The sequence below is a fragment of the Peromyscus maniculatus genome, chromosome 5 (genome assembly GCF_049852395.1).
Source record: "Peromyscus maniculatus bairdii isolate BWxNUB_F1_BW_parent chromosome 5, HU_Pman_BW_mat_3.1, whole genome shotgun sequence".
NCBI classification, from domain to species: Eukaryota; Metazoa; Chordata; class Mammalia; order Rodentia; family Cricetidae; genus Peromyscus; species Peromyscus maniculatus.
The window spans coordinates 23,986,749-24,001,401 of NC_134856.1; the positions used below are offsets into that span (position 1 = coordinate 23,986,749).

General features: G+C 38.8%; 1 protein-coding gene across 7 annotated transcripts in view; it reads left to right on the forward strand.

Annotated features, from left to right (window-relative positions):
- Il15 (interleukin 15) overlaps positions 1–13,999 on the forward strand; it is a 69,158-nt gene extending 55,159 nt beyond the window's left edge. For 6 of the 7 annotated variants that reach the window (XM_076571923.1, XM_076571924.1, XM_006971738.4 and 3 more), the window contains 4 exons: positions 201–285; positions 8,851–8,895; positions 11,017–11,154; positions 13,625–13,999. In XM_076571923.1, coding sequence (XP_076428038.1) covers positions 201–285; positions 8,851–8,895; positions 11,017–11,154; positions 13,625–13,735 — 379 coding nt within the window. In that variant the 3' untranslated portion in view covers positions 13,736–13,999. The remainder of the gene's footprint in view (positions 1–200; positions 286–8,850; positions 8,896–11,016; positions 11,155–13,624) is intronic. The other variant, XM_042277478.2, reaches the window with a different exon arrangement.
- Positions 14,000–14,653: the final 654 nt, after the last annotated feature.

The following is a 14,653-nucleotide window of genomic DNA, read 5'->3' on the forward strand; positions in this document are numbered from 1 at the left end:
GGTTGGACAGATTAGCTCAGAGTATCAAGTTGTACTGTATATTTGACATTTCCACTCACCCACTGGGCTGTTGGATCACAGAGACAGAATGGGACTAGACTTGTCCCATAGTGAGAATAGAACGAACTTGCTTGTCCCTGCTTATGTACGCAGTTAGACAGCAGCCCTCTTCAAGTGTTTGTCTCTGGGTTGTCTTTCAGCTGTGTCGGGGTAGGTCTCCCCAAGACAGAGGCCAACTGGGAAGATGTGTTAGCTGATCTAAATATTATTAAATCTGATATTCAAGTGAGTACTCATTTTTTGTTTTTCTTTTCTTTTTGTTTAAAGTTCATATTTGATATATTTTATTTGTATAGTAATTTTTATTCTGAGAATTTCATACATGAATATAGGAAAATATGATCATATCTGCTTCTCATTTCACTCCTCTTAAGTCCCTTTTCTGTCTTCCCATTGTGTCCACTCCCAACTTCGTATCTTTTTTTTCTTTGATATTTTGATAACCCACTAAATCCAATTAGTGTTACCAGTATGTACATGGCGATGTGGCTATCCACAGGAACATGGGAAAATCAGAGTGGGAACACCATCAAAAGAGAATAATTCTCCCTCTCCAAGTAGCTCTCAAGTGCCAATAGCTCCTTATGGGGTCAGGGCCAAGAGAGCACATTCAGTCTCTACTGACGTTTTGGCAGACTGGTAGTTCCTGTGTAAGTAACAAAGAGCTGTGAGTTCATGCACGTGAGAGCCACCTCACACCCAGAAGACAGCATCTAACTGCACTCTTCCCCACCCTCTGGCTTTTACATTTCTCCGCTTCCTTTTCCTCAGTATTCCCTGAGCCTTGGCAGGACGGGGAGTAGGTTGATTAAGATATTTCACTTAGTGCAGAGAAGTCAATCTCTTCTTGGTAGCACTTTGACAAATTATGCCTTAGCACTGATTGCTTCACACTGAAAAAAAAAAAAAAAAAAAAAAAAGAAGTTTCTGTGACCAAGGCTGATAAGATACCTGGTCTGTGGACACAACCATAAATATATAGAAGGTAATTTGACAACATGGCCATTAAGAAAATATCAATAGCAGATTCTACCCTAGAGTATACAACCTCCTGGCTATGGGCTTTTGATCAGGATTATCGTTCTCGGCATGAAGTTTCTTAAAATCAGTTAGTTATCCAAAACAATCATGCCACTAGCCACATCTTGCATGACATGTTGGTATTGTAGTATGTAGGAGCCAGTGCTTGGTAAGATAATTGATGTCATTTTTTAATAGAATAATATATGATAGCTATGAAGTATGCATCTCATATTTTTCTGTAAGTTCTCATGAAATGCCATTTGAAACTATTGTTATTTTTTGAAACTATTATTATATTTGTGAAGAAATATATGAACTTTGCAAAGCCTCATAAGACATTGCTTTCAAATTCTAATTATTGTTAAAACTTACACCTTTATCAGAGCTAAGAACTTGTGGCTAGACAGGTCCTATGCACTAGTGGAGAATTTACTATTATTCTACTAAATGTATAGCATAAAAGTGACTCCTAATGACTTATCACTATACCCATAGATTAGTTCATATCCCAATCCTCATCAGAGAACCTTTTTTTTACAGTAGATGGTGATTACACAGAGATTCACAAGTATCAAGTTGCAGAGAATAAAACACTGCAGAATACTCAGCCCTAAATGAGACATCTATATCACATTCCCTCTTCTCAAGACTCATGGATCTTTGTAGAAGAGATGTTGGAAAAATCCTGAGTCTGAGGCAGTAGATGACACAACATGGCAGCTGTACATATGAACTGATAGATCCACACAGTCTCAAGCCAAATAAAATCCCAGCATGAAGTGCAGAGGTTGACATGAAGTTCACTCCCAGTTGAGGCAATATTAGCAATTAATAGTTGCTGGGAGAGGGAGAGTAAATTTTCCTTAAGGGGGTCACCCCTGTTAGGTTATCTATATCCAGTGGAGGGCTACACATCTAATAAGATATGTGGGCTGCACTTCATGGACTTAAGAAAAAAGAAAAGAAGAGGAAGACACAAAGCTGGATGGGTAGGGAAGGGGTGTGGACATGGAAAGAGTTATAAGAAGAGTAATATAAAAAAAAGTGAACAAAAATTTTCAAGGAACTATGCAATTTCTAAGAAATGTAGACCAAGGAGCCCCACTCCTCACAAATAAGAAACTGATTTTCTTATCTGGAAAACAGACTCCATGAAGGAGACCCACTGTGACATTATCTCTAGAATGAGATACCTTTTCCAAGTCTTGTAGATCATCATCTTATCCTGCCTAGAAGAACCAGATGTCCTAGGAGCAGGTCCTGCTGACTCTAGTCAAGAAAGCTGTCATTCTAAATGACAGTCCTGGAAGGCATGTTTTGTCCCCACGGGCCATTGTCTTCTGTCACCTACTGAAGAAGCCAAGGAGCCTGGTCTGAAGAAGTGATTCTTACCCAATCAGTGAGGATTATAATGGAAGGTCCATTGAGGTCCTGAAAACTAAGCTGCTATTAGGGTCACAGCACACAATAGCAAGTCAGGCTTCAGGCAAAACACTTCAACAGGTGATTGACTGCATATTACAACAGAGTCCTAACATAATAGCTATCATACCCAGATACAAGGGAAAATCATCAATTATACCAAGAAGAGGGAAGTCACAATCAAGACCATGATTTGTAGCTGGAAGTTTTCCTGTGTCCTGCCCAGTCCTGCAGCCACTCAGACCCAAGTAAATACACAGAGGCTTATATCACTTATAAACTGTATGATCATTAGCTCAGGATTAATACTGATTAGCTCTTACACTTAAATTAACCATAGTTCTTATCTATGTTTAACCACGTAGCTTGGTACCTTTTCTCAGTTCTACCTTCACATCTTGCTTCCTCTGTGTCTGGCTGGTGACTTCTGACTGAGCCCTTCTCCTTCCCAGAATTCTCCTTGTCTGCTCACTCCACCTACACTTCCTGCCTGGCTACTGACCAATCAGTGTTGTATTAAAACCTGTGTACAAGGGCATTATTCCACAGCATTTCCCATTTTCTGTCTAATCAAAAAGGAAGGTTTTAACTTTAACATAATAAAATTACATATAATAGAACAGTTATCAAGTAAGAATTATAGTTACAATATCTAGTCTATTTTTATTTGGCAAAATTAAAGAAAATATTCTATTTATCCTATATTTAATTTATCTTTTATCATAACCAAAGAAAATTATAACTATAACTATCTAGTCTTCAACTACATCAAAGACCCCAGAAGGATAAAATATTACCTAAGTAAACAGGAAGTGCATTGTAAGCAACTTCCCAAAATCTAGAATGACAGAGACAGCTAGCTACCTAGACAGTCACCCAAAATTCTTCTGCAATGTTGGGGCATCCATTTTCAGCCCACAGACCTAAAGTCTCTCAGTAACTTTTCTCTGTGTCCTGTAGAATGTCTGGCAGTTTCTTCTGCAAAACAGGAACCTGAAGGACCATTTTGCCTTGCAAAGTTCAGTGGTCACCTTCCTATGGGTCCTGCATGTTCAGTCGATAAAATGTTCTGTCAAGTAGTCCAGGCAAGAACAGTTTCTTGCCCAAATGTCTATTTTTGCCAAGAAGAAGATAAACTCCATATGGAGTGCCTTCAATGCCCATCCTCCTCTCTGAAATAAATTGGTCCTGCCAGGAGTAGACGTGTCTCACTAGCCAGAAAAGTCTAAGTTTTAAAAACATTTTAAATGCCATATTCTGTAGGTCTTTGAAGTGTTTGAAGATTGCCTACCTAACTGAATTATATCTATGTATATCTAGAAAACTTAACATGACTATAAGTTTGACTATCATAGAAGGCTAATTATTAATCTGTATTTCTCAAGTATACACTACAATTTCAAATGAGTTGCATAAACAAAATACTTTAAACAAGAGTAGAAATATACACACAGTATAACAAAATTAAATTTAAATTTGTATCAATAAAGTAAAATCTATAGCATTGTAAAATATTTTAAACAAGTTGTTACTCTTTACCTATCATATATATCTCCTTTTATTCTTTAGAAAGATATTGCATTTATAATCAACTCACTTTAAATAAAAATAAATGTTTATAAACAATATTTTGGGAATTTGGGCGTGCTTCTCATACTACTTCACGTTGGATGAGGGCACTGGCAATCTTACGGGGATCCTGAGAAAATTAAGAATTATGGTTAAGTCCTGACTGGAGTAGTCTGTGGGGCTGCATTTGTGAACCAGTTATCTTGAAGCTGTATTTGGGTGTATCAGGATCATCTGAGCCATGGTGTCATCGGAGACCTTTCAGAGGTTCTTGGCTGGTCAAATATATTAGCCTAGAAGCAATCCATAGGTTCTCATCTTCTGTGGAAACAAAAGCAGAACCTCTTTTCCAAAGCAATGTATCCTTAGACATAAATATTGATATTGAGATAACTTTAAAATATACATATTGATTTAACTCAGCAACTTTTACAATCAAATGTGTCTCTGCACTTAAAATTCCCCAAGACGATATAACCCAGACTCTCTGTGTGATTTCCACCTTAATGTGGCTTATTTTATATTACTTTTACTTTCTCTTTAAAGATTTTATTTTTTAAAACTTTCTATTTCTTTATATAACTGCCTATATTTATTTTTCTCTATCTTTCAAGCCTACATATATTTTTATACACATTGTAAACCATTTAGAGGTTTATTTCATTTGAATCTGTTTTATTGTGAATCTATGTCTCTAAACTACAGCATTACTAGGACTGAAATAGCAGCTTTGGCTGCTGGCTCCACCTACCTCAGATTTCCAACATGGTAGAACTACATTTACCGCCAGCTTTGGGGGAACCATGCTCACCACCAGACTCTGGAGGCAGTGGGTCTATGCCTCCATCTCACAGTGGGTCACCCAAAAAGCTCATGCACACACACACACACACACACACACACACACACACACACACACACGTATATACATATACATATACATACAAGCAAAAGTTAAATCCATCACACAGTGTGCTGCGCAGGCCACAGATGCCACTGTGTACAGTTGCAGGAATCTGCCATTCTGCACTCAAGCCCATATGCCATGAACCCGCCATACTGTAGTTCATGTCTGCAGGCCTCAGCATCTCTGTATCACAGCTTTCCTGAGAGACACAACTAGGAAGCTACTCTTGGCTCTATTTTAGAACCTTTTTTTTAAAAGCTTTCTCATGTTTTAGATGGAAATTTTTGCCCTTCATTGGGCACAATTTGTAGCTGGAAGTTTCCTGCCCAGTCCTACAGCAACTCAGACCCAAGTAAACACACAGAGGCTTATATTACTTATAAGCTGTATGACCATTAGCTCAGGCTTATTACTGATTAGCTTTTACACTTAAATTAACCCATAATTCTTACCTATGTTTAGCCACGTAGCTTGGTACCTTTTCTCAGTTCTGCCTTCACATCTTGCTTCCTCTGTGTCTGGCTGGTGACTCCTGACTGAGCCCTTCTCCTTCCCAGAATTCTCCTTGTCTGCTCTCTCCACCTACACTTCCTGCCTGGCTACTGGCAAATCGACATTTTATTAAACCAATGTACAAGGGCATTATCCCACAGCAATGATTAGTCATATATTAGTATCAAATAAAGCCAATATGATGGCTAATGCCAACAGCAATATTAATGACAGAAGAAAATTCATGAGGAAGAAATATTGATTCTTAATATATATGCACTGAGCAACAAAGTCTCAAAATTCATGACACAAAAGTCAAGTTCAAAGGAGAAACAGACAAATTTAAGATTCCAGTTGTAGATTTCACTGTCTCCGGCCCAATAACTAACTAAACTATTAAGTGAAAATTCCAGAAAGAGAGAAACCATGACAAAACCAACTAATGCAATTTACTTTATGCATGAATCATTCTACCCCATACCATCAGAACAAACTTTTAAAGACTCTCAGAACAACAGTTACCAAGACTAAATATATCCTGAGCCACAAAATAAGGTTCATGAAAGTTACCAAACTTTGATCGTGCAGAAAGTATGTTTAGAACACAATAGAACCAAATTGGAGATGAAAATAATACAACAGGAAAGTCCCCCAAATTTACAAGTTAAATAATATATTTCTAAATAATTCATGGGTTAAAGATTGACTCTCTAATATATGGGAAAAAACCACATAGAACTGAATAAAATGAAACCCAGTATGTTAAGATGTGAACTGCTAAGGATGAGTAAACTTTAAAAATTAAATCAATGTATTAGAAAAGAGGGAAAGTTGCTAAGATCAAACCAGTAACCTAAGTTACATCTCGCTAAATTAGACCAGTCACAAAATAAGTTCAACACAAAGAGAGGGAGGAAAAGAATAGATCTCAGAGCAGAAATTAGTGAAGCTGAAATCAGGAGAGAGGTAGGTAAATCACTGAAACATAAAGGTACTAATTTGAGAAAAAAAATCAATGAAATTAATAAGCATTAGTACCATGGATGATTGGTGGCTATTGGCACAGATTCTGTAGGGATAAAAAATTCATCGTGGTTTCTGCCAGTGTAACTTCACATTTTGCACCAATGACTTAAGGAAATCAGCAAATTCTTCAAAGACCACAAACTCCCTAAACATAACAATTATGAAATTGAGGGTTCAAGTACCACTCTAACCAATGACACCATTGAATTCACCATACAGAATCTCCTAGAAGAACCTTCATAACAGCTGGCTTAGCTCCAGCATCTTAGAAGCTATTGGAGCATTGTGATTGATGTTCCTAGCCTCTTCCAGGGAATGGGAGGAAGGAAGTCCCTCCTCCCCAGTTTAGGAGATTGATTGTAGCTTGATGTGAAATATGAAACCAAGACAAGCAATTCTCATGAACTTAGTATAAAATTCCCCAATTATGCTATTGCCAATCAGATCTATCAGTGTAATATATAAAAATAATTATATATCATTAACATATGTGATTTATTCTAAGTATGCAAATATTTTTATTATTTTAAGATCAATCAATCAATCCATTCTGACATATCAGAAGCTTAAAAAGAAAATCATATCAATTGATTTAGAAAAGATGTGATAAATACAGCACCTCTTATACAAGAGGGATTTTCCTTTCTTAATTACTGTCTATACCCCATAGTGTGATTATGTTTTGATACAGGATATTTAAAGAGCAATTTAAATTATAACAGGGTCATTAGGATGACTTGAATCCAATATAGCCAATATCCTTAGAAGGACAGAAATCAATCCTACAGGTATTCATTCACAGGAGGAAGAACCCCCGAGGAAAACACAAGATGGGCATTGATAAAGCAAAGAAAGAAGTCTTAGGAGACCATTGCTGGCACACCTTTCTGAGACTGATTGCCTTCAGAATTTGAGAAAATTACATGTCTTTGTTTAAGCCATCCAGCTCATATAAAATTATAGTAGCTTCAGCAAACTGCTGTAGATCTAGTTTAAGACAAAATACCTCAGCAGAGTAGAAACAGAGAGCAACTTCTTCAACTTAATATAAAATATGTACTAGAATACCTCAAACTACCACTCTTGCTAGTGAGTGAAAGACAGCTTCTCCCAGGGACTGAAAACAAATCTCTTACCACTTTTATGCACCATGACCTTCATTTTGGTATATCCACATAGTAGAGCATTATCCAGGGACAGGAAGAAATAGGTGGGCAGGCCAAGGAAACAAACACCTTGAACGCACGCCATACAGTGAAAGAACTGTGTCTACAAAGGCTTCGTGCTGTGGGATTCCAGCTATTTGTTCTTGTACAGAAGACAACGTCAGAGAACAAATACAAAGATGGATGGTTGGCAGCGCTTAGAAAGCAGGAAAGGATGAGCAGGAAAGGATGGGTGCCTGTAACACAGTGCAACTACAATGTGTGCTGTGACAATGGGGGATACATGCCATTGCATACCTTTCAAAGCCCATTATAAATATCATAAAAACTGAACCTTGATATTCTATCTTTTTTTTTCTGTTGCAATGATATTCACCAGCTCTCCACAACTATAGCAAAATACCCGAGATAATTAACTTTAACAGGTAAAGGCTGTATTTTGACTGATGGCTTTAAACTAATGATTTGGGGTCTCTGGTGGGGCTGCCAGCTTCTAATGGCAAAGCAAGTTGCTCACAATTTGTCTAGAAAGCAAAATAAGGAAAAATGAAGAGGTGAAAGTCCTACAATGCCCTTCCGGTCACATCCCAGTGACCTGTGGCCCTCTCCTAGATCCTTTTGCCAGAGCTGTCACCGTTTCCACCCTGGAACCAAGAGTTTGGGGCATTAAACACCCAAACTGTAGCTCTGTGCGCATGTCCACTAATCAGGTAAACAAATGTACATAGTATATGCAGGATATTAACAATGGAGGGATCTGGAATCAGATAAAGCTCAAGACATTTTGCTGCTTCCCTCCCCGCCCCGCTCTATAATACAGCTGCTCAAAGTGTTATTTTTTAAAAAGCCAAACATAAAAGGTTGCATTCTCTATGGTTCTAGTTCTTTCATATTCTAGAAATGATAAAAGTATAGGACTGGACAAGGGGGGGAAACTGGTAAATTCTGGAGAAGTGAGAAACATTACACTGACATAAATTTTGCTGTTAGAAAACTGTTGTGTCTAAGCAAGTGTCAGCAAGCTAACACAGAGATGGGAATACAGCAGCTCGCTGTATGTTCTCTCACAACTGCTGGAACTTAAAATCATTGCAAAATTCAAAGTTAATTTAGGGGCCTAAATATGTTTACAGGAAGTTGTTATCATATCTAAATTTTTCATATTACTTTGTTTTCTCTTTTCAGTCTATTCATATTGATGTTACTTTATACACTGACAGTGACTTTCATGTGAGTATAGTTCATTTTTCAGAATTGCTATTTTCCAATTTTTCAGCCATATTACCATAACTTCACTGAAATAGTTACAGTTTTAAAATCTAACTTATGGTGGGTTCTCATAGTGTTTGGCTCATGACATTTCTAAGGGATCATTGAATTTGTTTGACTTAGGACAAAGAGCTACATAAATGCTACTTTTGTAATGGTGCCAAATCAAAATGGAAAAAAATTACCTTTCCATCAATGTCATGTGAAATCTCGTACATGTTTCTGTGATGCAGCTTGATCATCATGGAATTAGATGCTAGAATTACGTTAAATGGTTCAATCTAAATGTCTCGAACGTACCCATTATTCCTAGTGCTATACTGTGTTACCATCTTCAATAATGTTTACTGCAAATGACTTATGGGCATCCATGTTTTGTGTTTTGCATGGATCACTACACTTGTAAGAAGTACTTTCACTAATCTCTTTGTGACAAAAACATAATCCAAACAATGTATTAGAATTTCTAAATGACAAACTAGCTTCATTATAATGATGGCTGTAGGCATTTGGTCACGTGGTTCCTTCTTTGACGCTAGACTGTCACTAAAGCCAAAGGACAAATCTCCAATGCCACTGCTTGGAAAATGTGACGGTTAATTTAATTTGAATTGTTAACATGTCACTATTTAAAATAGCCTCCTAAGAACGGCAGTGCGTTTTGCCTGAGGCTATGTCTGCAGGGTATTTTTCTCAATCTGGTTAACTGTGGTGATGATCCATTCCAAATGTGGGCAGCCCAACTTCACAGGCTGAACCCAGGACTGAGAATAGAGAGGACTAGATGGGCACAGCTGCACACTTCTCTCTCTGTTCAGGACTGAGGTTCTGAGCAGCTGTCTTAAGTCCCCCAAGCCTTACCTCCCGGCTATACTGGGCCATAACTTGGAATTGTGAACAAAAAAGACATCCTCTTTCCCTGAAGTCAGAGTATTTTGCCATAGTGACAGAGACAGAAGCAAAAGTAGAACCCAAACCAAACTGCCTATTGTGTGTTCAAAACTGCCAAGTGCAACTTCTCCAGGTGGAAGATTTGTGCACTCTACTACTGATGTGGTGAGGAGAAGGCAGAGCCTGGAACTCAGACAATGAGATGTTCACTAAACACATGGGTGTGCTCTCCTGTGATTTTAGTGTATTTTCTGTTTTTCTCTGCTCTTTTTTTCCTAATCAGAAAGCACTCAACAAACTATTTTGACTAGACTTTAGATTCAGGCATGTCCTAATTTTAATTATGGTTGAGTCCCATTAAATGTTTTCCTTTCTTGTCTTCTTCTTTTTATTTATTTATTTTTAACGTTGAGGGTTTTGTAAAGTAACCATTTACAATCTATTCTCCTGTCACTCACAATCCCTTCCTGGCTTGGCCAGCCCATAATGTCCAGTCACTCTGAGACTGCGGTATCACCACCAGAGTGGAAGAGGCATGCTCAGTGAGGAATGACGGCCTTTGACACCCGTTCTCTTCTGTACATTAGTGCCACCCTCCGTCACTGTTGTTGGTTTTAGTTTTGATTTCAAAGCCAAATGGGAAATAAAAGCGGCTTTCTACATAGATAAAATACTTAGGAGTACACAGGCAGGAAACAATTTGGGGAAGTGAGTCTTTATTTGGCTTACAATTCCAAGTCACAGTCCATAATGGAAAGTCAGGTCAGGAACATAAAGCATCCAGTTGACAGTCGAGATCAGAGATGGAGAACTGCAAGAACTTGCTTGCCTGCTTCCTGTCAGCTGTCTCCCTATACCACTCAGGACCGCCTGCCTAGGGAATGGTGGTGCCACCCACAGTAGTTTGGATCTTCCTCCATTAATTAAGAATGAAGATAAGCCTCGAAGGACATGCCTACAGGTTAACCTGATAGATAATTCCTCATTAAGATGATCTTCTAGGTTGTGTCAAGTTGACAGCTGAAACTAAGCAGTATGGGTATTATGTTTCTTTGTAAGATAACTAGAGGAGATTGGTTGATATTTTCTTTTTAAAAAAAAAAATCAAAGACTTATCAATGTGAAAATGAAGAATGGGAAAAAATTTTGTTTGTTTGTCTCAAACTGGCTCTTTGAAACTCTTATTTTTAGCCTGGTTGCAAATTTACTGCAATGAAGTGCTTTCTGCTGGAATTACAGGTTATTTTACATGAGTACAGCCACACACGCCTCAATGCAACAGTAAACAACATGATGCTCCTAATAAAGAGCAATCTGGCTTCCACCCAGGTGAGTGACCCAACAGCCGTAGTGAGAAGCATCGGATGTTTTGGCTTACTTGGGATAAGGCATTCATACATAAGCAGATTCTCCTATGGGGCACACAGGAAAGTATTTGGTTCCAGTAGAGTGGCATTCAAAGGTGTACCAGAGCTGGCATGCACAGATTCCTAAGCTCATTGATTCCCTCGGCAAACAGACATTTCTGAATAGTGTCAGCCAGTGTGCTTTAGTGGGAGAATTGTATGGGAAAGACAAGCAGGTGCATAGGGTGCTGTGGATAGACATTGATGTGGCCAGTGTCTAACAGCAGAAATGGTAGCTCACATTTGGGTTAGTCCTTAGTGTCACACACTGCTCTTTATGCTTTAGATTGATAAGGCACTAACTCCTAAAAATCAGTCTTTGAGACTAATCTCTTCTTTCTTCACATCTAGTTGTCTTTATTTTTGTTTGAATGTGGATGCACTTAGAAAACCCAGAGCTAATCACATGGTCCCATTTGTGTAGTTAACGGCACAAGAGCCGTAGTAGATCTACTCCACCTTCTGTCTTTCCACCTTCTAAAATATTAAATCATGAAAAACCATAATAAGCAGAAGTATTAATGAGTCAAGTATTATTTGGAACATCCTAGAAAGCATGAGCAGGGGAGGGTTAGGAGAAAGCAGAGAGTAGTGACTCCTGTGGTCAGCTGAGGAATGAGCTGCACAAAGGGTCCTGAAGTGCATGGAGTTAATTGTGGCTTGAATGGCACAACCATAGGGTGAAACAAAGTAGAAACAAAGGAACTTTGTCACCAGAGGAGGCACAGTAAAGTTATTTCATTTAATAAGTACTTCAGCATGCTGTGTTAAAGTCCCCTGTTATAAAGGAAGTTAATAGTCCCTGTTATAAAGGAAGGCAGAAACGTGAATTAGCCAGTCAGTGAATGTGTGAACAGCCAGTTAGTCATTAAGCACAGTAGGAAGAGAGGAAGCGGTACGGGGGGGTCTAAGGTTCTGGTGTAGAGAAGGGTTAGCCAACAAGCTGGTGTGTTACACGAGGTCAGGGAATGAGTGTCCGTGACACTCGGGGGTGTCTTTAGGCAGACTCAACTGGAAGTGCAATGACCTTGAGATGCCTTAGCTTCTCCTCTCAAATGGCAGGCTGCCTTGGGTTCTGCTCAGATGTCACCTTCTCACGGATGTCAACTATGTACGTTCTCCATGCTTTCTCCATGTCATCTCTCTCCGGTCGCTGTCTCCACATGTCCCACACTCTGATTTAGAAGCAGAAATTGCCTATTTGTCACCAAGAGAAAGTCAGCTTCGGAGCGTAGACACTAGAGTTTTTTTTTTTTTTTTTGAATGTTTTATTACAATTCCCAGAACATACACTTCTTAAGGTATTCATCACTCGGGATACTTACCAAGTAAATCTATTCATGGTTAAATTACTTCTGTGCTACGTTATCGCCATTTATTAATGGTGAGAAATTCAACAGATAACTCATGACAGTATCAATGCTGAGCTTTAGGCTGCATATCGGTGCCACCCCAAGGTGACAGTTTGGCGTAAGTACTAGAAAAGTGATCAGGACTGCAGGGTAGGGGATCTGTGTAGAGTTCAGTTGACTATCAGTGGGGATGAGCTGCTTAGGAGCTTTGCTTTCCTCTCTGCCATTGTTTTCAGGACCAAGTGGAGAGCAGTGGAAGCATTATGAGAACGCCTGCCATACAGTGTGTGCCTGATGAACACTGGCGAATCTGAATTCCAAGTGCCTAATGGATGTGAAATCTAATTTTGATTTCTTCTGGCACAGACTTTATAGTTTAGAAGATCTCTAAAATGTTTACCCATGATTGCTGCACTTGCAATAGTCTAGTCATCCCCGAAGTTATGTTTATGGCATTTGCCTAAGAGGTTGAAATCAACCAAAAACCTTCAAGTAGCTACTGTTTGCCAGGCCTTGTACTTAATGCTGGGAAACAAAAATATATGGTTATGCTTCTTAGGAATGGGTAGACAACAGTAGTGTAAAAGTGTTAAAAGTATGTGTTTATACATACATATATACATACATATGTGTGTGTGTCTGTGTGTGTGTAACAGAAAGGCACGTGCTCTCTTGGTGTCTCAAGGTCATGTCACTCAAGGCCATGGAAAGATGAAATAGGCAAGGACACCTCACAGAGGCCGTGGAACATTCAGGGAAGTATGGTCTTCAAGAGAGAAACAGAATCCCTTGATGGGCTTTCAGCGGGAAGAACAGTCTAACATGCATAGCCTGTGCGTTTGCAGAGATCTTAACCCAACGTGAGAAAAACCAACTCCTATCAGATCTCTTGATTCTTTCTCATAGTTTTTTTTTTATCATGTTATTAATTTGCCAATGTTTTTTATGTCTGAAGACTCCACCATGTGTTTCAAACAGTAAAATAACCCCAACAAAGAAGTACATTCTGTTACAGATCTAATTCTCCCTTCTTGATCGCAGAATATAACAGAATCCGGCTGCAAAGAATGTGAGGAACTGGAGGAGAAAAACATCAGGGAATTTGTGCAGAGCTTTATCCATATTGTACAAATGTTCATCAACACTTCTTGATGGCAGGTGGTCCTCTTCAGCGTCTCCATTGTTACCACACCTCTGCCTGCTGTGCGGAAGCAGCTGAGATCTGCTGGGAAAACAAAGCTGCCTAGGCAGAAGCTAATGAGCCACTTGGATCAGATGAACTCTGGGAGATGAAGGGATGGGGGAGAGCTCTTCTCAGGCCTGTTCTGCTCGCTTATTTTTAATTTATTACTGCAGTTGTACATATTTGTAATATAACAGAAGATGTTAAATAAAGTTGTTCATACGTTTTATCAATTGAGCCTTAACTCTTTACCTTTTTTTAGTAGTTTGTATTTGGCTGCATGTGATGTTTGTGTGTGTACACATTTGTGTGTGTGTGTGTGTGTGTGTGTGTGTAGTGCAGTGCACGTATGTGCAAGTGTGTGGAAGCCAGAGGTTGACCTCGGTGCCCTGCACATTATTTTCTACCTTGTTTGTTTCTTTTGTCTTTAAGGCTGTGACTCTTCTTGGACCTGAAACCCAGTAGTTCAGTCAGACTAACTGGCCAGTGAACCCTAGAGATCCTCCTGTCTTTTCCACCTCAAAGTGGGATTACAGGTACCTGCCACATCCCTGAAGTTTTTTTTACATGGGCACTGATGATCCAAACCCACATTGTCACACTTGTGTGACATGCACTTTCCCAACTGAGGCATCTCCCCACTCCCTAATTTATCTGTTGTATAAAACTAAGGGCTCTGTTGTATTTGTTGTAGTTTGTTTGTTTGAGGTGATCATTCTTCAAGGAAAGTACAAGGGTACACAGAAAAATAATGTTTATGTTAGTGTTTCACATTTTCCCAAATAGTGCTGTTTTAGTCTCACAATTTTTAAAGCTGTATTTGTGGAAGTTTTAAAAGGGCCAATTTGTTAGACTTTATTTGGTTTGATAGAAATGCAATTGTTCAT